This window comes from Lissotriton helveticus, chromosome 11 (genome assembly GCF_964261635.1).
Source record: "Lissotriton helveticus chromosome 11, aLisHel1.1, whole genome shotgun sequence".
Lineage (NCBI taxonomy): Eukaryota > Metazoa > Chordata > Amphibia > Caudata > Salamandridae > Lissotriton > Lissotriton helveticus.
Window position 1 is genome coordinate 993,748,787 of NC_136072.1, and position 23,896 is coordinate 993,772,682.

At 44.3% G+C, this 23,896-nt stretch overlaps 1 protein-coding gene across 1 annotated transcript in view; it reads right to left on the bottom strand.

Annotated features, from left to right (window-relative positions):
- Positions 1-7,853: 7,853 nt before the first annotated feature.
- Positions 7,854-23,896, bottom strand: part of FAM222A (family with sequence similarity 222 member A) — a 210,783-nt gene continuing 194,740 nt past the window's right edge. Inside the window, exon 3 of the mRNA XM_078667356.1 lies at positions 7,854-10,907. Within this exon, the coding sequence (XP_078523482.1) occupies positions 9,658-10,907 (1,250 nt within the window). The 3' untranslated portion in view covers positions 7,854-9,657. The remainder of the gene's footprint in view (positions 10,908-23,896) is intronic.

Genomic DNA, 23,896 nt, shown 5'->3' on the forward strand with positions numbered 1-23,896 from the left:
AGTGGTAGAGTAAATGTAAATTGATAAATGTAAATTGATACTTGTATAGCGCACTACTCACCCGCAAGGGTCTCAAGGCGCTTGTACGAATACCGCTGTGGAACCCATCCTGGCTTTCCCTGTGAGGTGTCCACTCCTGGGCACCCCCAAGGTGGAGGCCAGGCATCCTTAGCGTTGTGGGGGCCGTTGTGGAGATTAAGCAAGCTATTGCCCAGAGTTGCAGAGTGGGACTCCATGATTGGAATAGGCACCGAGGCGAGAATTATCAGGTCCGTGGAATTTTGAGCCCAAGACCCGCCGAGGCAGGGAATTGAACCCTGGTCCCGGGCTAGACTTCTGCATCAGGGTCTGCCGCTCTAACCATTGAGCCACACTTCTCCACTGAGAGTGTTGTGTATTGGAGTGGCATGGTGTGGAGTCGTGTAGAGAGGCATACACTGGAGTGGCATAGAGTAGAGTGGACTGCTATAGAGTGCACTGGCGTAGAGTATTGTAGAGTATATTGGCATAGAGTTCTGTGGCATAGACGTCAGTGGCACACAATGCATCGTAGTGGAATGCTATGACGTTAAGTAGAGTGGGTCATAGTAGTGTCTAATGGTGTAGCGTGAAGTGGTGCTGAGTGGAATGGTGTAGAGTAGAGTGGTGCAGAGGATAGTGGTGCAGTGTAGGGTGACACAGAGTGGAGTGGCATAGAGTGCAATGGTGAAGAGCAGAGTGGCTTGGAGTAGAGTGGTGTAGAGTGGCTTAGAGTGGAGTGGCGTAGAGTAGAGTGATGCAGATATCAGTGGTGTAGAGTAGAATCCAGTGGCAGAGAGTGCAGTGGCAAAGAGTGCAGAGTAGAGTCAAGTGGCATAGAGTGTAATGGTGTAGAGTAGCTTAGAGTAAGTAGTGTAGAATGGTGTAGAGTGGAGTGGCGTTGAGTTGAGTGATGCAGAGGTCAGTGGAGCAGAGTAGAATCAAGTGGCATAGAGTGCAGTGGTGAAGAGTGCAGAGTAGAGCTGAGTGTTATAGAATGCAGTAGTGTAGAGTGGTGCAGCGTACAGTAGAATAGAGTTGTGCAGAGTAGAGTATAGTGCCGTAAACTGCAGTGGCATGGGGTGGAGTGCTGCAGAGTAAAGTAGCACAGACTTCAGTGGGAGAGAGTGCAGTGTTGCACAGTAGAGTTTCAGAGTGCAGTGGTGTAGAGTGTAGTAGGGCGGCGTAGAAAGCAGTGGCTTAGAGTACAGTGATGCAGAGTAGAGTGCAGTAGTATAGAATGCAGTGACAGAGTGCAATTGTGTACAGTGCATTGGAGTAGAGTGCATCGGTTAAGAGTAGAGTGGCGTAGAGTACAGGGGCATAGAATGGAGTGGCGCAGAGTGGTGTAGAGTACAGTGGCATTTATTTATTTTTTATTTATTACACTTGTATAGCGCATAAATCACCCGAAGGTCTCAGAGCGCTTGCAGAAAACTCCTAGCAGAAACCCAGGTATGGCAGCAGCAGATCTAAAAAAGCCATGTTTTTAGCTGTTTGCGGAATCTCAGGTAGTCGGGTTCCGTCCTAATCTGGAGGGGAAGGGAGTTCCAGGCCTCGGGTGCTGTTTTACGGAAGGCCCTGTCGCCGTTTCTGGCCGTACGTACCCTGGGGACACTTAGAAGGGACTTGGTGGATGATCTGAGTGTTCTTACCGGGTGGTAGGCCTTAAGCTTTTGTTCAAGGTATGCCGGGCCATGCCCATTGATGGATTTGTGGACAAGGCAGCATAGTTTGAATTTAATACGTTTTTGTATTGGGAGCCAGTGTAAGGTTTTTAAGCAGGGTAGTGAAGGGGTGCGGGAGGGAAGATCAAGCACCAATCTTGCAGCGGTATTCTGCAGGACCTGTAGGCGGGCCAGCAGGGTGGTGTTTGTTGAAGCCAAAAGTGCGTTCCCATAATCAATCCTACTGACGATGAGTCCCTGTACTAAAGGCATACGCGCTGAGAGGGGGAGCCACTTAAAGATTTTCCTCAGGCTACGCATGAGGCCATAGCTGGTGCCTACTACTTTGCTAATATGTTCAGACATGGATAATTTATTGTCGATAATTACACCAAGATTCCTCACTGAGGATTTGGGTGTTGGGCATGGGCCAAGCGAGGCTGGCCACCAGTCATTGGACCAAATTTTATCTGCCTTTCCAAACAGCAGGACCTCCGTCTTTCCTGCGTTCATCATCAGAAAGTACCTGGTCATCCAGTCATGAATGTCTACCATGCAGTTTTTAAATCTCAGTTTAGTTAGATCCGGATTCCGATTGATTGTGATCAGTATTTGGGTGTCATCCGCGTAGGACACGGTCCCAAAACCGTGTGCTCGAATGACCTTAGCGAGAGGGGATACATACAGATTAAAGAGCGTGGGGCTCAATATGGACCCCTGCGGGACGCCCTTATCGTTATCATAGAGGTTGGAGGAGTGGGCGCCAACTTGGACCTTGGACCGTCTGTCAGTCAGGTAGCTTTTTATCCAGCCTAAAGCGGAGCCCTCGACACCAATCTCAGCAAGACGTTCTAAAAGAATGAGATGCGAGATGGTGTCGAAGGCCGCAGACAGGTCGAGCAAGACCAGTATGGCAGACTGATTGGAGTCAAGTGTCATTCTTATGTTGTCCACAACTTCGAGCAGGGCCGTTTCGGTGCTATGGAATGCCCTAAACCCTGATTGTGAGGGGTCAAGGAGTTTGTTAGTCTCGACTCTCGAGATGTAGTTTGAGATGTTTATTTATTTGGGATTCCATGATCTTCCCAAACAGGGGGAGGAGTGAGATGGGCCGATAATTAGGAAGTGATTTGGGATCGACTGAAGGTTTTTTTAAGATAGGTCTTATTACGGCCTCCTTCCAATGTAATGGGACAGAAGAATGAAGTAGGGACTGATTTAAAGTTTTCGTTAAGGCTGGAATCAGAGCAGGAGCTATTTTAGATAGGATTTGTGGAGAGGCAGGGTCTCCCGGGGCCCCAGACTTCATTTGTTGTAAGATTGCCTCAACCTGTGCTTCGGTGCATGATGGGAATTCCCTCAGTGTGGGAATGCAAGAGTTGGAGACCCCTCAGTTATTGGCGGGCGAGACTGCTGTCTGACAAGTGGGAGGTGACTGAGGAAAGCGTTTGTGGATTTCGTTGTTTTTTTCATGGAAGTATGCTGCCACAGAATCTACCCATTCTTTAGATTCATCGAGTGGCTGCTGGCTTGCGGGGGGGGTTGGTGAAGTCTTTCACTATACTGTAGAGCTCTCTCTGGGAGTTTGACGCCAGAGAAATCCTATCACCAAGATAAGCCTTTTTTGCCTCGGCGATTCCTTTCATATATTGTCTATGAGCGGTTTTATATAGATTCCTGTCATTCAAATCTTTAGTTTGGCGCCATTTTCTTTCAACTACTCTGACTGCGTGTTTAATGTGTTCCAGCTCTGGCGTGAACCAAGGTGAGTTTTTCTTAGAAGGTTTGGACGCTCGAGCTGGGGCAATGCGATCTAACGCCAAGACTATTGCAGATTCCAGCTCCCCGGCAGCTGTGTTAGGGTCAGTTTTGTCAGTGATGGCTGGAGGGGAAAAGTGTGCAGCAAAGGATTCCGAGGTGATTTTGTTCCATGGTCTGCTCAGTTTTGCTTGAGTGGTTTTCCGGGATTCGGACTGAGGGCATGAGATGTTAAATTTTATAACATAGTGGTCAGTCCATAGGAGTGGATCAATCTGCATAATTTTGACTTTGGGGGAGTTCGTGCATATGAGATCTAATGCATGTCCCGCAATATGAGTTGGGCCTGTCGGGAGAATGTTTAACTGTAGGGTGTTGAAGCTTGTGATAAGGTCAACAGTAGGAGGTTCATGGGTTTGATCTAGATGATAATTTATGTCTCCTAACAATAGGAAGTTCTCTGTTGCTAGAGCGTAGGGTGCTATTGCTTCGACGAGCTTCTCCACAAAGTGAGTTTTGGCACCTGGGGGTCTATAGATAAGGGCCACTTTCCATGACTCTTGGTTTCCTATGGTCAAGGAGGCAATACACATTTCACCCCAGCGTTCTAAATAGGAGTCATTGATGTGAATTTTGATATTAGGTTTATAGATTATTACCTAGGCGGTCAAGCCTGTGTATTTTATAGGGGGGAGGTAAGGCTACTGAAATATCTGGTGAGGAGGACTCCTGTAACCAGGTTTCTGTGATGAATAATACATCGGGCTGTATGAGTCCAGGAGCGCCCAAATTTCCACGGCATGTTTAGGCACCGATCTAGCATTGCAATACATGCAAGATAGGTGAGGCTGTGGAGCGGGGCTTTTTATCACTGCTATAGTTCTTCTTTCTCTAGCATTGGTACTGCCATTATGGGAAACAGTAGGGGACAGCCTGCCTGTATTCAAGGAGTGGAGCTCCTGGTTAGTGTAGCGGATGATACCCATTGTGGGTAACAGCCCGGGTGGGTAGAGGGCTGAGGAGAGAAAAAGAAGAAAAAAGGGCAGGGTACCTGGCGTCTGGAGTCGGCCGAGAGCGGACGGGCGCAGACGGGCTTGCCTTTGGCGCCAAAAAGCACGCCGCTGCGCGCGTCCGCTCAGCGCACTTCTAGATAAACACAAAGTGGGCGGGACCGCAACAGTGGTGGGATGGCCCTAGAGCGCTGACCCTGCTCAATCCAGGAAGTGAGTCGCTCGTAGGGATGGTGTTGACCCCTCCGCTCAAACGGCACAAGCCGCGACGGAACAGGGACACCAAGGAACAGGTAACAAACAGTACAGTTTTAAAAATGTGCAAATAGCAAGTTTTAAAAACACAAGCAAGATTGCCAGTGCCTGTAGCTTTCTCCAGGAGGTTTTAACTGCGCGCGTCCGCATGGAGTAGATTGTTTCAGAGTACAGTGGAGAGGCGTAGTTCAAGGAAGAATGCAGCTGTATAGAGCAGCATAGAGTGTAATGCCATAGAGTAAATTGGTGTAGAGTGCAGGGGAAAAGAGTGAAGAAGTGCAGAGTAGATTAGAGTGGCATAGAGTTGATTGGGGTAGAGTGCAGGGGCATAGAGGTGAGTATTGTAGAGTAAAGTGCACTGACGTAGAATTGATTGGCATAGAGTACAGTGGCATGGAGTGAAGTTGTGCAGATTAGATTGGCGTGGCCTAGACTGGAGTGGTGTACAAAGAGTTCAGTAATGTAGAGTAGAGTGGCGAAGAGTGCCTTGGCATAGAGTAGAATGGCACAGGGTAGAGAGGCTTAGCTCTAAGTGGAATTGAGTGGAGTGGTGCAGAGTATAGTGCCGTAGAGTGGTGTCAAGTAAAGTGGTGCAAATTAGAGAGCAGTGGGGTGGAGAGGTGTAGAGTAGAGTATAGTGGTGTAGAGCGGAGTATGCATTGTATGGTAGCACACTGCTATTGCAGACAACACATTTTCAATTGAAATAACCATTACATTTGCAAGTTTTACTAATAAAACTATACAGCGCACAAACGAAAATGTGTGGAAATTGCATCACCTAGTCTAATGATTTGTTTTGATCATATTAAAGCATTTGTTTCCAACACAATTCAGAATTAACAAAAAAGTGCTTAAATATTGTTCCTAATTCTGATATATTCTGAAATACTTACACAGTTCATTTAAATGTTGTCCTGTGCTCGAAGAAACCTCTTTCCTACCCAGCAAGATTGTCCCATATCCCTCACTTTGAAATCAGTGAAAGAGAAGTAAACAAGCATCCTAGGAAGACAGCTCCTGACATTTGACCTAGTTATTTGAATGCACCACAAATGTCACAAGATAAGAACAAATGTAAAGGCCTGTTTACAGAAAGGGAGTTCGTGGAAGAATATAGTAAACACGCTTTAGGCAAGGGGGGGGTGAATTGAACCTGTTAATTAACGGGCAGAATGCATTCTTAGGTCAACTTTCTGAAAGTCTGCAATATGTCTTTAGAAAACCAGACAGCTGCCCTGTGTGCTTGGCTGAGCTAAAGTGAACTTCATGAGTGAGATAAAGAGAGAGAACGTGTAGTATGGTGGTAGAAAGAAACGTGGAATCAAGCGTAGCAAATCTTGCCATATAACAACTTGAGCATTTGGCAGCATCAGAGCAAACTCCTAAGAAAAACTGTGCCCCACACTTATTATATATTGATGTCTTTATTACAAATGAAGCAATGCTCTTTCCTTTGAGGTGAAAGCCCTCCGGTAAGCAACTCCCATCAGGCCCTTGAAAAGGGGGCGTATGGCTTCCATTTACATGTGAGGTTCACGTCTTGAGAGCAAGGAGATCCTGTTGCATTTGTTTGTTCACTAGAATGAATGTTCTTTCTTCCCACAAATGACACAATCTTATTTTAGATTTGAGTTTTGACAGCTCAGCTATCAAACATGCTTATTGCTTACAATATAGAAATAGTGAGTTTTTGGCATCCCCCTTTTAACCAATGACTTTCTTCAACCAAACTTTTTGAGTCATTTGCTTGAGACTTTGTCACAATAACATCTTGGGTCAACCCAGTGGAATATCAGTCTCTCGAATAATGCTATTTATTGACTGCTTGGTTGTACCCTTCTACCTCCCCTCTTGTGCGTTTCTCGAACTGCATGAGGGACCACATTAGATCAGTACAAGCCCTTTTAGTCTACTCTTGTTGGCTTTCTCCTGTGGTTCACTGCATGTATTACCAGTAAACCCAGATCTATTGACTTTGCCAGTGCTTCTGTCCCTTGGCATGAAAATTCTAGAATTCTTTGTAAAAATGAAGGTTATCCGTCCAGTTATTCTACAGCAGGTATTTTTTTTCACAAAAATGTAGTGATGAACGATAACCCATTTTAAAGAATAAGGAAGTTCCACTGAGGTTCCTCAGAGCAGTCCACTGACAGCTTGGGTGTTTTAGGAATCCGGGTTTGTGAGGTGCTGTATACTACACTATTTTTATCGCAATAAGAATCCCCTCTCCAGTCTTTCATTAGAATGAAAGAACTCTCAGCCAGCACATAGTTTGTAAAGGGATGTAAGAAACTGTGTCATTTTATACCTCAACATTTTTTTTTAATTTTGCAAACATAAGCAAAATTGTGCTTTTGGTTTGAAGTGGGGGTTACCAGTATCTTATGGGACTTTTTTTATGCCAGAACCCAACTTACATAAAAATGTAATGTGAGATATCATTCGGAAATTGGTTTGAGCAGACACTTACCTGAGAATGTTTGCCCAAGCCCAGTATTTATTTATGTGTGTTAAATTGTGCAAATCGTAATTTTTGGTTACTTTCGACGATTATGTCCAGTCTGAATAATGCTGGTGCATCTGATCAGGTCTCAGAAGTGATGCTTCGTGATTGCTGCCCCTGAGAGTTTAAAATTTCAGTTTGAAACGTTATTTTCAGATACACTTTGAAGGATCAGTTCACCCATTGACCGTCTGTGCAATGTTGAAGATTAGCCTAGTATTCACCACTGCATTGGTTGATGTGTGATGTGTCCATGTTGAAAGCCATAACTTCCTGACTTTCCGCACATTTCCCTCCTAACGAGGACCATTTTAATCCACATGGTAAGATATGATTTGTCCCACCCGACACTTGCACGAGCCGACCCCAACATTCTTGGGTAATTAAATAAGGTGATACCACTCAGTCATACTGGAGGGGTAGCAGCTTCCTCCCCTGCAAATGAAGAAGACCTTCAGAGACTGCAAGTTAAGGGGATACTGATATGATCCCGTTACTCCTCGCGCTCGACAGAGCCCCTCTAGCGGCTTCCACGCATACAAGCATCTCTTACACAGCACACGCAACTCATGACAAACATCACAGCAAGAAGGGTTAAAATATAAAAGAGCAAATCAAGCAAAAGAGCACACAAGAAAGTTTCAAATTATGTCCTGGTTTTACTTTGGGAAAAGATCATCAGGTGACAGACACATCTGCAGGTTCGTTTGCTATCCTTCAACACAACATGGTGCAGACAGCACTTCTCACAGTGGAAAATAATGGTCAAATTTCATATAAAAAACATTCTCAGCGTTTTCATTTTAAATGCACTTAGTGCCCGAACAGGTCTTCTCAGGATACAGTACCCTCTACAAAACAATCGGGTCTTAAAATGGAGGGGGGGGGGGATACTTTTCATTTTGTGTAATTGAGAACCCTGGCGGATAGACAATTACGCCAACTCTCGAATTACATGGACTGAAAGGACACACCATTGTGAACATTCTGAAATGTATTGAAAGAAATAAGCAATATGCAAATGAGCTTCGGACACAATGGCTTTGCACGGAAAAGGATCCCTCGCTCCCGGTAGTAAATCATAGAAGATACAGAAGCTCTGGAAATCTGAAAAGCCGGGGTCGGAGGTTGCGGGGGATGGGGCGTGGTTTTGTAATATTATACACCGCCCAGCCACCCTTCATCTCATCCTCTCAACCTCTCCTGCTGGTTGACAGCCTGACGTCACCTAATGGGCCGCAGTTTATCTCCCGGTGATAAATGGGAAATTGCTTTCCGTGCTCTCAGCTAGATTTACATGTGTGCAGAGCCGGATTTTGAAAAAAAATCCCTGGACAAGCAGATGGCATAATAATGACCTAAGATCACAAGCTTCTTTTGGGAGTGTGGGGGTTGATAATAGAAGGTTGTATGTGTATTTTTCACAGATAAGATTGTTTACTGCATGGGCACTCTCATTAACTATAGGAGGAGAGTAAATCTTTACTCATAAACACTCCGTGAAAAGCAGAAGAATTAAATAGGTTTAAAGGCTTCGAAACCAATCTGTGTGTGTGTGTGGGGGGAGGGGGGGGGGACTAACATCTTGCCTTTTGGGCACTGGCCCACAGTAATAATATCCTGACTCGGTTCCTCTGCCCCCCCGTGCCACCACCTTTCCATGAAAGACAGGGTATGACTCCTCTCATTCAGAAAAGCAAATGTCATGATTTTCTTGCCGTTCTCCATTACCTTAGAAAAAAAGAACTATGTCTATGCAATAAGGAGAGAAAGATACTTTCTTTTTAGCAGCCAACACATACATTTACAGTATATTAAACTAAAAAAATTCTGTTCAAGTTTTCAAGTTTTTAATCTTTTTTTTTTTAAATATCCTCCAGACTGTCCCAGTTTATTAGCTTTTACTCAAAGCAGTGCAAGTTATGGACTTCAACTAGAGATTAGGCGGTAGCTTGTTTCAGTCACAACAAAGCGGCGATGGCGAAAAATTCATTTTTTTGGACCACCTTTCTCCGACTCCCCCTGCTTCCTCTCGGAATTCCGCTCTGGATAGAATTTGGGAGGGCTCCCATCATGCATTTCTGAATGGAGCACGGGGAGGTGGCGGGGGAGATGTGCTGTCCTCCGGTGTACTCGCGCACATTGTGAAGTCTCCCCCCGCTTGGATAGCAGCAACGATTTCGCGATTCCCCTTCACATTCGTAGAAATGAACGTTAATCGTATTTTTTTGGAGCAATGTAACAAGCATTCCTTCATTCTATGCCTTCAGTAGACTCTGGGATCCATGCCCTGCACAAATTAGTTACAGTTTCTGAAATCCCCCTTGGGCCTGAGAACTTTGTATTTTTCATGTCCCCTTGTGGCGCTGGATAGGAGAATGTGTACACCTAATGTTATTACCATCACCCTTTGTATGTTGGTGTTGAAAGCAGCAATGGCCTCTTATCTATAAACAGGCAGGCGAATGTGGGCATGTTGATGGTCTAAAAGTCTTGGCACAGACACAGTCTCGTAGCCCTTACCCAGCATTTGCTCTTTGATGCATGGAGGGTGAATGTCATTGATGAGATATTCCAAGGACTGTAGGCTGCTGCTCAAGATGGAGGTGTTGCACAGTGTCTTGCTGGGCAGGCTTGAGAGCCCATCCGAAGGGTGGACCCCAAGCTCCCTGTGCCCGTGTGCAAGGTCCTGGGGATTGTAACAGTCGCTGGTCGGAGTCACTAAAATGCTATTCCATGGAGGGGCAAAGTATTGCCCCACTGAAAAATTGCCATGCATGCCCACACAGTTCAAAGGAGAGGAATTTACTTTTTCCACTGTTCCCATCAGGGTGTACGGGCGAGAGACCCCCGCGCACACTTCAGGGGATTTGCTGATAACTCCCCCACCTCCACTGCCACCGCTATACATTCGAAGTTGTTGCGGTTTCTGCTGCCATATTAGGTAATCCATGCCGTCAGGATACAACATGGGCTTTGGTCCTATTGCCACAGCTTGGTTAGAGCCAATGGTCAGCTCTGTCCCCGTACGGCAGTCTGGCAGAATCGTCCCAGTGTATGCCATGGTTCCTGCTGTCATATTTGTAAAGCCATTGGCCACCACATGTTTCGCTGGGCTCGGGTTTGTCACCAAAACCGCTTGGCAGGCCTGCTGGGAGACCTGCGCCTGGCACTGCTGGTTAATCTGATAGATGATGCTCTGAATGGAGGGCAGATTTGACTGCTGCAGTGCAAGATTTCTCCCCGTGAGAGGTATTACGGAGGTGGCCACAGTCACGTTAGGGGGCACTGGAGCTTCAAGCTGCTTTTGATTGCTGTGATAACTGATTTGTCCATTGCACGTCTGGAGGTGAGCTAAAGTGCTTGATACTGGATAGGGAGCAATGCCAATGTGTGCCGGCGATACCTTCATCCGCTTGCCCTCAGAGTTCTTCACCACACCCTTGGTGCTGGAGGCCTTCACAATGGCCAACAGGCCCTGGTACCCGTTGGTGTTCATGGGGAAAGAGCTGCAGCGTTGCCCAGTCGTGTCGTACCCATTCACAGTTCGGTTAAGGTGCTTGTGCTGTGGGACCCTGATGTTGGTGGGAAATATTTTGATTGACAGGGGGTTGTTGGCCACCTTCTGTGCGTAGGCGTCCAGTTCTGCATGGCTGGGATACCTCGGAGAATGCATGGATGCCACTGCTTCACCTGCGAGACGGGGAAAGAAAAAACAGGCATTAACCTCAGGGAATTTCACTTCAGGACTGTCGCATTTCTGCATTTACTGACACACCGACGATGTTACAACAATGGAGGAAATTAGGTGATTCATTGTGAAAAAACAAGAAAGGAAGGAATTCTCAAAATCGATGGATTCAAAGCATTGATGAATATTTGCAAAGGAACTCCTCCCATGTTTAAGCAAAGCAAATAGTGTGACTCTAACTTGGAATCATATCAATTCAGCGTCAAAGTGATGCTAACCATTGCTGTGCAATTTTGGACACCCACAATGTAGGTTGCTATTGGCCATCACTACTGTAAAGACTCTGTATTACACTGATGTTGCACTCACCCATCATGTTCATTCACACATTCATGCAGGCTTTCCTGCACTAAGACACTGACTAGTAAGAGGTGGATTGACTGTCCTGAGCTTTGCCTGAATGAGCAGGTTTGGCAGTAGGACCGCATGGATGGAGGAATGTGAAAGCGGTAGATCAGAGGGCCTTGACAAGGGTGCTGCTGGTCATAGGTCTGTGGCCTGACTGGCTGAAAATGAATATCTGATTATGAGTTAAACAGTCAAAATAATTGGCTGAAAATGGTTATTATTTTACTTGATCCCTGGCTTTTCGTCACTCGTGTTACAAGTTCACAGTAAGTATGGGGCACAAGACCCAGCATGCTTAGCGTTGTTCGGGGTGAATATATTTATTTTTTATTTATTGACATATATTTACTTTTTATTTATTGACTGCTAAAGTATTTTAATTAGAAATGGCTTACAAAAGGACATTAATGGTACACAGTGCACATGTCAGAGGAGGTGTAATGTACATTTACATCCCTTTAAAATGTTCTGCTATAACCTCTAACTAAATATGACATTCATGCTATTTCTGTGATGTAACACAAAGGGGTGGAGCTACAGAGCCCATCAAAGTCTGGTGGAAGGCCTGCTCCATTTATCAGTCAAGGAGAGTCCTCTTTGAACTGAGAGCCACCCACATGTCGTGCAGGAAATCCTCTTTGCTTAAGATGGCTGGCTCATGAACCAAATTAAATACTTTATGGAAAATTGTTGGTAATTATCCCTTCTGCCATTGAGGAGGGTTCGGGGTGCGAGAGAGATTTCACTTAAATCAAAGCAGTAGATTTCCCCTTATATTGACGCAGGTAACGAGTGAAATTAAAATTTAAAAAGGTGGCATTGGCAAATTTGCAAGGCATACAGTTTAAGTTGTAACTTCACCAAAAAGGGTGGGAAGTGGGTATCACAAAGAAGTGTGATTTGCCTGTAAGTTTTGTGATTGGCAACAAACTCCAATCCAACTTTTTTACTACCTGGAAATGTTGGAAATTTGCTGAAGCTAATGCCTTTCCAGGATCACTCCCAGATATGTGGGGGTCAAAAGGAAGAGCTTTTTCCACAATATAAAAATGTTTGCGCAAGGAGGAAATAAATGTGTGTTTGCATAGCAGGTTCCATTCCGCCTGTGCAGTGCTATAAACATTTCCGCACAGTGGGATTAGAAGCCCATGGGATTTGTTACATGGCATTCACAGTAGTACACCTAGAAAATAGTATTCTTCTGCCTAATAACATTCCTCACAGAAAAAAACAGGCAAAAGGTAACATTTGCAGTGAAAATTTCTCTATTCGTTTTCCATCTTGGCTGCGTTTCATTAGAATGTAAATGAAGTCGTTATGCAGATAAAAACCTGTGCGAGGGCGACGATAAACAAGCAAACTTCACAACCCTCGTGAAAGACAAAAGCTGAAACTCACAAGAACTTGGCCATTGGGAAAAAAAATTCTCACACCCCCGGAAGCCGAGGTCCAATTTACTGTTCCCGTCACTGCTCAAATCTGCCTCCTTGCTCATGAAGTCCATTCTAAGTGTCCGACAACAAACCCAGTGTCAGGAACCGAAATGCCACTTCAGCCAATGGGAGAATCTTTCTCCAAGATTGGATTTAAACTACATTATAGAGGCAATTTCATGGGTGCTTACCACTGCTAGGGGCACCCACCAAATACGAAAGGCATTCCATTTACCAGCAATAAATCAGCGGTGGCTCTAATGAGCACAAAATGTCACTTTCAAGCAATTTTACAGATGAACAAAACTGGCAAAATTAACTATGATAACAACACAGTCAGCAAAAGCTACAGCCGAGAAATATAAATGTGTGTGTGTGTGTTTTTCTTCCTCCTCTGAAGCTACTATAAAACCAGCTTTCTTCCCCATGCTGGCGCGAAACCTCATTTGTCCTGCACATTACCGTTTCATTTAGGGTTTATCTCCAGTATCCAATGAACCACCAACTGTGAAAATGATTAAATCTACAAAAATCTTTCTATTAGATGGAATAAATTAGGTACTTAAAATCGAAAGGGGGAAAGTACAATCAAAACAGCATTCTGTGAGTCATTCATAAAGTTATAATGCCTGTATGACATCTCCTGATGCTTTCATGACTTGAACAAACCTCATGCAGGCTTGACAGTATACCAGGGTTATTTGCATAAATGTTATGTTACTTTATTACTTTACGTAGTTTGTATATGGGATGGCATGTACATTCATGTACAAGTAGCAGGTGTGGCTAGTGGAGCAGATTGCATAGGGAGATTCTGTCTGTCCACGTGGCTGGTTTTGGTGTGTCTGGTCAGTGGTCAGTCAGGGTGCATATTGTGTCATCGCAGTACACTGTGAAATGTGATGCCCAGCTGCGTTATTTTGAGCTAGTGCATTTGTAACCACAACCCTCCTTTTCAGTATTGATCTTGCTTAAGTGGTGTTGACCATTGGAGAGACTTCCTCTGCATTAATTGTCTTTTCCCTTCCATCTGGTCAGTGATGGTGGGTCTGGTCAGTTTGTGTGTTCTCGCAGGCTTTGTGGTGGGAGCTCTTGAAGGGGACGAGTTGTGCCTCTCGTGGCCTTCTGTAAATCTCATATTTATGGAAGGTGGGGCAGGGTGTTGTGTGTGGCCCAAGCTGTGTGTAGTACTTGTTTTTAGTGTGCTGGTTTTGGGTAGTTTTACCTGACAGGTGACCTCTAAAGCAAGAGGGTAGGATGAAGTAGATCCTATGATCTTCCCCACAAATTGATTCTGTCATCAGTGAGCCATGTTGCGGTTGTACAGATGCATAGCTGCCAACTGTCCCGTTTTTGCTGGGACAGTCCAAGCAAGTTGGAGACCGTCCCGGGTAATTCACTATCCCGGGACAGTCCAGCATGCCTGCATTGGCACATGATTGGCAACTCACTTAGCTGTGCATGATCTGCAGATTGCTCACTTTAACCTCTTCGATGCTCATGACGGCTCCCGGCCGTCATGAGTCACGGTGGGCGTGTGCTGATGACCACGCCCGCGATTGGAATGTTCAGCACTGCGGCGGAATTCGCGCCGCAGTGATGAGGTTAATACGTTCAAATAAAACGTGAAATCTGTCCCGTGTGTTTCTAAAACCTCTGGTGGAGAATTCTCGTCAGGAATCAAGCAGATGGAACTCCTATATTTGTTTTGAAATGTAATCAACATCTTGCTGTACTTTTCATTATCCTGGAATCACAAGAACCAAAAGTGAACGCAAAATTATGCTAATTACGTGCACTGGGCGGAGCTTAGGGGCAGTGGGTGTGGTAAATTTTCAAGTAAGTATTGATAGTCGTGCTGTACAGTGTCTCTGGATTTAATTTTTTCAAATTTTGGCACCTATGCAAGTGTCAATTACCTTTTGTGAGTGTATATGCATGAGATGTGTGAGTGTGCGCAGTGGCGTGTGTGTTGTGACAAAATGCATAGCACAATTGTTGCATGCTAGGGTAGGATAGGTTTTACTCTGTGGGTTTTTATGAATCATAATTTTGGAACCAACTGTTCTTTCTTTACTAGAATAGATTTGCTTCTTTATAAAGAAAACCAATTTAGACATTTGCAAGAATACATTTTTTATGAAACCTCTCAGCCATCACAAATATTTTAGGTTATACAACTACTCGTACAATTTCATAATTTTAGTATATGGTAGGCTAATGTTACAATTTAATTAGAGTCCTCTTTAATTTTAGGGGTTCAGTGTTTTGTATTGTTCTTAAATACCCGATGCTGTACTTCTGTGTGATGCTAATGAGAAAAATAAACAAATAGAATGTATTTATTGTTCTAAATGTTGCTTTTTTTTGTCAAAAACGTGAATGCTTTTTGCTAATTTTTTACAGGGAAAAAGTAGGAGGCTAAATCAGGGCAATTCTACAAATCAAATGTTTGATGCATCTTGCTGGTCCGTACGTCAGGTAACTCTTGCTCTACAAACACTGGCCAGCGCTGATACCATCTCTCATAGCAGGCGGGGCCCTGACAGATCTACCCACATCCCAAGAGCACAGGATCAAGCTAGAGGCCGCCCTGCAGTCTGCTCTTGGCAAGAAAATATGGGGGCATATTATCAACAACTAGCGATATTTATCGCTAAATAAGCTTAGCGACATTTTTTTTATAGGTGGGTGCTATTCTTGGTCATCAGTGTTTCCAGAGTACCAATTGAAATGGGCAAAAAAGAAATTTCGCCTGTATTGAAGAACAAGCATTAAATTAACTGCAAAACTACTTTACTTGATACTTTTCCTAAGAGTCACGTAAGTACATCCAGGCCAAGACTGGTAACAATCTACAACTACAACAAAAGAGTTTGGCAGTTGTTGGATAGGTACCCAAAATGAACCTATCTACATACTGCAGAGCACTGGGTCCAATCAAAGATTTGAACTATAAATCGAAAACCACCCTTCTGAATGTCGTTCCGTGATTGACAGTCATTCCCATATTTGGACATGTCAGACAACTTACTAAAGTGATCTCCAGCAATCTGACAAGTGGTAGTTGGGTGGTGTGGTGCAGCGGCCAGGGCAGTTGACTCCGGAGTGCGGGTCTCACGGTTCGATCGCCAGAGGCAGATAAACTCAGCATCATGTGACTCTGGGCAATAGCTCACTTAATCTACCCAGGGCTTTGAGACACTTAGGGGTGATTAGTTCACACTTTAAAAATACCAGGGTTTTATATTGTGCTATATAAAACACAATAAGTTACAATACATCCGTGTTGGGACAGGATGAACCAGGTGAGAGTAGTACAGCTGATGGGAGCACAAGTAAATGGGATAGCAAGCATGAGAGATGAAAAGGACAGTGTTACAAACAGCATGACAAGCATATCTTAATTTGTAAGAGCTGTTGTTCTAGGTGGAATTTTGGACCAAGTTTGCTCAGAAAGATTAAGCAGATAGTGTCTTGGCACTGGCTCAAAGCTTCATTCTTAACATTCTGTAGCTTTTGTAACCTAAGATAACATCCAGGCAGGTTTACAGTTCATAAGAGGAGAAACAGCCAGAGTGAGCTATACCAGCTGAAGTTATAATTGCCATTTGATTTATTTCCCAAATCAAAATAAATACATTGGTGTGAAGCTCAGATATGGGTGATCGACACCAGCACCATATAAGGAAATACAATTAAGAATTGGAACCCAGATGGATACCCTAAAACACTGAAATAAATTAAATATCATATCTGGAGCACTCTCCACATGGAGAATTTTATCCATCACAAAGATAGAATGGTACAAAATACAACACCCTTGGATTCTCCTCTTAATTTCTCACCTTCTCCAAAAATATGAAAAAAATGCCCATTACCACCCAACTCTTAATTCAGGCCCCAGTTGACTCACTGTAGAGCTTTATGGCCACCGAAGTACAACATCAAAGTAACTCAATGGTTCACGGACCCTGCGTCACTGTGGTTTAGAAATGCACCCAGTAATTTTCTCTTATACCATTGGGTTACTTTACAATCATGTTGTACTGGGGACCAGGAGTTCTCTACACATTACTTCACAACGTGATTACTGTGTCAGCCTCGCCTTAATTGTTTGGCATACTTCACCTTTGAGATCTTTTTGACCTGAATTTATGATTATTTTATCTTTACTTACACCAACCCAGCAACACCTTGATCAAGTTGTATTGACGAAACACGAGTCTGCCGTTTCTCTTCTCATCGCAACTACCTTCAGCAACTTGGCCCTTACCATCTGGCTGTGAATTACAAACTGCTGGCCTTTTTACCATAAGAACCCTAATATAGAATTTTTGCAATAATTATATGACCAAAAGATTGTATTTTTTCATTTATCATGACTGGTTTTTAGCATCAACGCATTACCTTTTGTTTAGGCACCTTTTTGTAACCAAACCTGTACATCAACGCCTTCAGTAAAAGGTTCATTTTATGGGTTATCAGTAAAACAGGATCACACGGTCCTGAATAATGATTTTTTTCCTTTACTTTCATACACGGTGTTGTTACTTTTTGGGTGTGCACCAGACTTAATTGATATGGTCTTGAAGACACAGACACTAGCCAGAAGGTTAGCACCAGCACTCTCAATAGACATAAAGCAAACTATAACTAAGTGGGCAATATCACATTTTTACAACTTGCTGTGTGACACTGATCAATTTCTCAGGCAAGATCGTGGCCATAATAACAAGATTCCCAAAATTCCATAGCATATTACAGGTTTGATGTGAGATCCGAGTTAAAGAGGCAGGACACCAGCAGTGCGCCCCCACATCAGCAGCTTCAAAAATGTAAAAATAAAATGATAATAAATCAGGTTTATTATCCTTTTATTTGTCTCTCCCATGATAGTCTTGGTGGGGCCATGGGGCAGTCACAGAGGGAGAGTGGTGAGAACTGTGATTCAGTGTGCATGATGGTTTGGCCGGCCGTCTCAGTCAGGCCAAAGCGTCATGCGCAGTGAAGCTCTCTCCAACCCCAGCTGTGTTGCTGTGGTTGTGGACAGCAGTCACAGGCTCCCAGTCTCCCCGGGAGCGCAAATTGAGGTCTCTCAGGCCAATCCTGATGCTGCTGACATGAATGAGAGCAGCATCAGGATTGGCTGCAGGGGATTCTGGGAGTCTGTGCTGGTGAGGAGGAGAATAGCGGCAATGCGGCAGTGCAGCAGGAAGGGCAGGTAAGTATTTTTTTTTAAATGTTTCTTTGTTGTAGTCGTTAGTCCCCGGCCACTCAGCGCTGGCATCAGCCGCTACTGTAGGACACATGACCTGGAAAGCAACTGCGGCAGTGATGCACTGTCCAATTGCAAATGAGTGAACGGCGGTGAGGTCCCTCATTCACGAAATAGGATAGCGGATTCCTGCATTGCAAAATGATTGCATCTTATAAAACGCCATCAATAATTAATTAAACAATAAATAAATCCCAGATGAATAATATATGAACCAAATGGATGCAGACACTTCCTCTCCCCACTCTTCCTACATCCTTTCAAATGAACTGTTTTAGGGAAGTAATTCTTTGGAACTAAAGTCTTAGATTAAAGATTAAAGATTCAGGGAACAGTTATGAGCAAAAGCGCTGATGGCGTCACCCTCTAGCCTTCAGCCAAAAGGCATGTCACGACCACTCTCCAGTGAAGGAGATGCCTTACAGCATCAGGATGATGTGTTTGCGTGACCTTTCTCACCAAAGCATTATGGAAGTACAGGATACAATGCGATCTTGTATTTTTACTGTGCACTGACTCATGTAGGTTAACGCGCTTCACAAAGCCTCACACCATGCACTTCCGGGCAACTGACTAAGCGGGACATCTTCATTCATTGTTTCCAGTAATTCAATTACAGAATAGCCTGACGTCAGCACAGCGAGAGGACAATTTTGAGAACTGTAGAAAGTCGACTATTCTTAAAGGCGCCCTCCAACGTAGGATGGCAAGCAATGAACGAAATAAGATAAAACCAAGAGACAGGCAGAAATCCTTACAGATGGAACAGGGCAAAGAAAACTGTTTTGTCATCTTTACATGGGAACGCCCATTTAATATCACCTGCAACGTAACGAGGCCAAATCTTTCATTAAATATGAGAAGGGTCGCAATTTAAAAAGCAGCACTCTCGAAAGTCGGTGGGTCTAAAAATACCAATTATTTGATGGATAATATCCAAGTTGGCGGTTCTAAACGGCTTCTTTTGCTCGACTTCCGGGATCGCGCCTTGATCCTTTTGCATCGAGGGGTTGCCCCGCCCCCTTCACTTCCCAGTATTGTCCCGCCCCCTTCCTATCCCTTTCATTCCAACTTGGACTGTAGGTGTTGAATACTTTAGGCCTATCTTCCAAAACCAAGCCAATCTCACCTTCCAAAAACCAATACAAACATATATCAGTTTGCTAGCCTCGCTTCAATGTAAATGTTATCATAAAGCATTCATAGCTTATTTCAATGAATTAGGTTATTACTGCAGTGATACAACTTTGCTGTGTGCTACTGGATCCAGTGGGGAAGTACATAGGATAAATGACATTGTATCTGCAACTGAGACTGTATTACACAGAACCGGTGGTCGCTTTATGGCTGGACCCCTGCGGAAGCCGCGGAAGTGGCTGAGCCGGCCTGTCTCAGAGAGAAAACTTGGCGCTGCTTTCAGTGCATGTAATACAGCTCTTTCCGCAGCCGCAGCCATTAAAATGGCATAGTTAATTTAACAGGGACAATCTAACAGGCTGCAGGAACCATTTGCCCCCATTAATGTTATGAGCCTTTTACAGGTGTCTTAAACAGGCTTTGTTACTAACAAGGCTATTAAGCCAATTTGGAAAAGGCGTTCTAAGCAAGATGTAATGTCGCTGGTATATGAGGCAGACACAGCGAATAAGAGGTGAGATTTTACCACAGCCCTGGCAGAGCCACCCTCACTCAGTTTTGGGAGTAGGTGCACAATGTTCATGAGAGTGTTCTCACACAAGGCCAGGCAACTTGGGCTCCCCATGCAGAGTTTGTGGGAAGGTGCCCCATGCTCATGTAAGTCTTTTGAAACATGGCCAGGTCACTTGGCCTCCCCCTCTTGTAAAGCTTTCCAGGTAGGTACCCCATGCTCATGTAAGTCCTCTAACACATGGCTAGGTCGCTTGGCATGCGTAATGTAGAGTTTTATGGGCTCTGCTCCATGCGGATAGTAACTTGTAACAAAAGGGCAGGCAGCCTGGTCCCTCTAATGCAAGCTCTTTGTGGCATATGTTGCATACACTTCTGAGTTTTCTACCACAAGGTACATCAACCTCGGCCCCCCAAGGCAGATTTTTGTAGGCATGTGTTCCAGCCACGGAAGTTAGAGACAGACACCAATTGAGTGCATCAGGTCTCCTTGGGCCAGTTATTCCTTCACTGTGTGCAAGAAAAATAAACAGGTCACCCCTCCTTGGGAAAGATTTATAGGCCCAAAGATGGGTCTCAGCAGGCCACCTTTTGATGGGGGAAACATATGGAAAGGCTGCGCACAATTCACTCCCCATCACACATGGCTTTCACATTGACACAGAGGAAGTGATTCAGCTACTGGATTTCGGCTGCACTGTCAATGTCATTGCTCTGCCCTTGCATGGGTGCAATTCTCAGATGAGGGCACAGGGTACAGATGCCCATCACTCACTGAAATGCTGTGAGTTGCCTTATGATACATTACATCTACAGAGTGTGTGAAATTTCTCTAATTTGCCTTTGTGTAATTCAGTAAAATTCCACAAAAATGAGGTGGAATTATGTGAAATTACACAAAATATAAAAATGACATTTAGGATTATATTTTAGCGTGTCCACTTTGGATGCAAAGAAGCATTTTGCACCAAAAAAATCACAAAGAACACAACTGCTGAGAACTAGAGCTGCTTACATTCTGGTTGGTACCCTTCCTCCAGTGCTAAAATCGGAATGCAGCGCTCTTATGCCAAGTGGTGTAATAATGTAATTTCAGGAATTTTACAAGGCAAGAATGTCGTGAGATTTGCAAAATTATGCAGATTATGCCTTTTGTAAATTACTGAAGGAGGGGGGAGCTGTCACAGTCTTTTCTTTGCAGGTGCAGTGATGGAGACTACATGTCCCGAGTTCCCGTGGGCCTGAGGAGGCATCCCTTCACACTATCACCTGAAAGGCATTAGCGCTATAAAGCGGGCCAGGGAGTCGCGCAGCACGGGAGCTTTCACTGTTTTTTGTGGCTGCATTGGTGGAGACTACGTGTCCTGAGTTCCCGTGGGCCTCAGGAGGTGGCCCTTCATGCTATTGTCATACCCTGAAGGGCATTAGTGCTATAAAGCACACCAGGGAATCCCGAATCATGGGATGAACGCAGGCCACCATACCTGGGCAAAGCCCGGGCCAAAGCCATGCCCATCCTGTGCCCATCAGCGCCAGGAAGAAGCAGGGCAGGGCCATCCCCCCTTGTCCCCTCCATCATCTAACATTGCTGCCTGCTCTGTTCTAACCTGTGCATAATGAATGTACTGTCTCTCCTTAACTTCTATTTTTCTATTCCCTACTCCTCTCATGTGCTAAGCTTGCTGGTCTGTGTGGGCCTACATGGGGAAGCGGTGAGCAGCAGAGTCTGGGCCAAGGCGCTGCCGGATTCTACCCTGGATGGGTTTATTAGGAGAGCAGTGGGGTTAATTAATAAAGAAATTTATTTGGTGGAATGCTGACTTTCCTTGAACTTGTTCCATGTCAGCCCTACTCCCTGTGAGCCCCGGTCCCCCACCAGCCAAGCGCCAGGGCTCCTAGCGGGAGCTGAAGCACCCACCCCCAATCCGAGATCTGAGCCTATCCTGTCGCATGGTGTGTTTGTGGGCCCCAAAGAAGAACCAGAGGAGGTCACACCGCACTCAGACAGCCCCCCATAGAGCCAAGGAAGTCCCTCAAATAGTAAAAGTGAAAATCAAATCCAGACAGGATTACAACACGTCATTGGAATTAAGTTTTGGGAGGGGGTACACCTTCGTATCTCCTGCTGTCCTCCAGTGCCCAGGATGTAGAATGGTGCCTCTGCCATGGAACATCACCAGCTCAGGACGAAGGCGCCTTACAGTCTCTTGCCTGTGACAAGTATGGGCTCTGGACTGCACTCATTATATACAGACTTCAAGCAACTCAAACGTGTGATGTTCTTCTAACATTATAACATCTGCCATGGTGTCAATAAAATATTTCAGTTTCTAAAATGCACCCTGGTATGCTGGTGGGACACCTTCAATCAAAACTAGGTACAAAAAGGTATTCTTCAATGAATAACAACACTGGGTCATGCAATGGGATAGTCTGGTTGTAACAGCCAATCGGTTAACTCAGAAAGCAGGCACCAACTAGAAAACAAACTTTAGCAAAGACAATAGATCTGGCTTTAATGTGCTAACACGTGCAAATACACCCAAGCAAAAAAAAAACATGTTTAGCACATCAAACCCAGGACTAATGTCTTTGTTAATATAACAAAAAAGTAACACGCATTGATTGTTGTTTGCCCTGAATGATAGGAGATGAAAAACTGAATTTGACAACCACTGGAGATTGATTGTGCTTCTGAGATGTACAGTAGTCGCTCACACATTCCGATGGAACTACTTATTTGAAGGTGAAATGATAAACCAAACAGCCAATGGCAAAGTGGTGAGAGAAAACTGCTCCTATGGGATCAGCCAAAGTCACACTATAAATATTTTAAGAGATTGGTTGCAAAGGTCAGCAGACTGCGATGCTGTCATCCCAGAGCTAAAAAGGCCAGCTGTCTGCATCTCTGAAGCCTGTGACGCAATAGTACTCCGCCATGCAATGAGTTGACTCTCTCTACTTTATCTGCTGTTACTTTTCTCAATTTACACGTTATTATGATGTCACAACAATACCTGCCGACCAACATTGGTTACTAAGTACATTAGGCAATGGCACGCCATTAATGTTAGCACTTCTAATGTGAAACCTCAATAGGAGTGTGACAACAACAATTCTCATCTGACGCTGCTTCTAAGCACGTTGAGTAAAAGGCACAAGTACGTGTTTTTAATGATATACTTCCATAGAAGCACCGGGAACCCTCTCTTTTCCAGCAGTCGTGTTCTAGTGAGATTAGAAAATTATAAGTTACATGGCCTCGATTCAGGAGCCATAACTTGTCTAGTGGGCCATTATATCAATATAATGCCCTCAAGAATATTCAATAATACTGTAAAACGAGAATAGAGAACACATTATTTACACTACCCTAACTATGCACTCCCAAAGATGTGACAAAGTATGAGTTGCAATGTGAAGTAGAAAGGGGTACATTTCATTATGACTAGAGAGTTAAGAATCGAGGATATACATAAATTTTAATTTTGGTAACATTTGCCTCATTACAGTCTGTGTTAATTCTCCAGTAATGTCCAAATTAGTATTCCCTATACAGCATGCTTAGTGCCCGGGAGTCGCAAACACAGAATAATGCTATGGTGAGAATTGCAGACCCACAGCATACGCCTGTCTGCGATTAATCAATGCAAATAATCTCAGACATTATTTCACTATAAAAAATACAGCAAATGTTCCTGCATCTCGAACGTATTTATATGCATATATTTATTCATGAATCTTGTTCACAAGTGTGATTTGTGGTGCATGGAGGCACTTACAGTGCTATTACGAGCTGCATAAATGACACTGCCTGTGCATGATATAACAGTTAAATAGCCCTCTACGCTTGCCATGGTCCCTTAGCACCAGAGATAAAATGTACATCTGTACACAACAACAAAGAAGATTCTGGTGAAGGCAAAGTGGTGGTAGCGGTGGAGGAGGGCAGAAACATATGTGGTGGCGTTTGTAGTTACAATACATCGCTCCCTATGACTATAGGCATCCTAGCCCGCCCTCTGACTCACGAAGACGTGCACCAGACAGGAAAAGATTTACTTGATTGTTGAACTTGTCTGAGATTAATTCCTTCTTGCATTGTATCATCAGCATATTTTAATTTATACTAGAAATGGCAAATTCGCTAAAAGGTCTTTTGGATGGAAAAGTTGCAACATTCTGGAGATTTTGATGATTAAAAAATATAATCCGTAGATCTTAT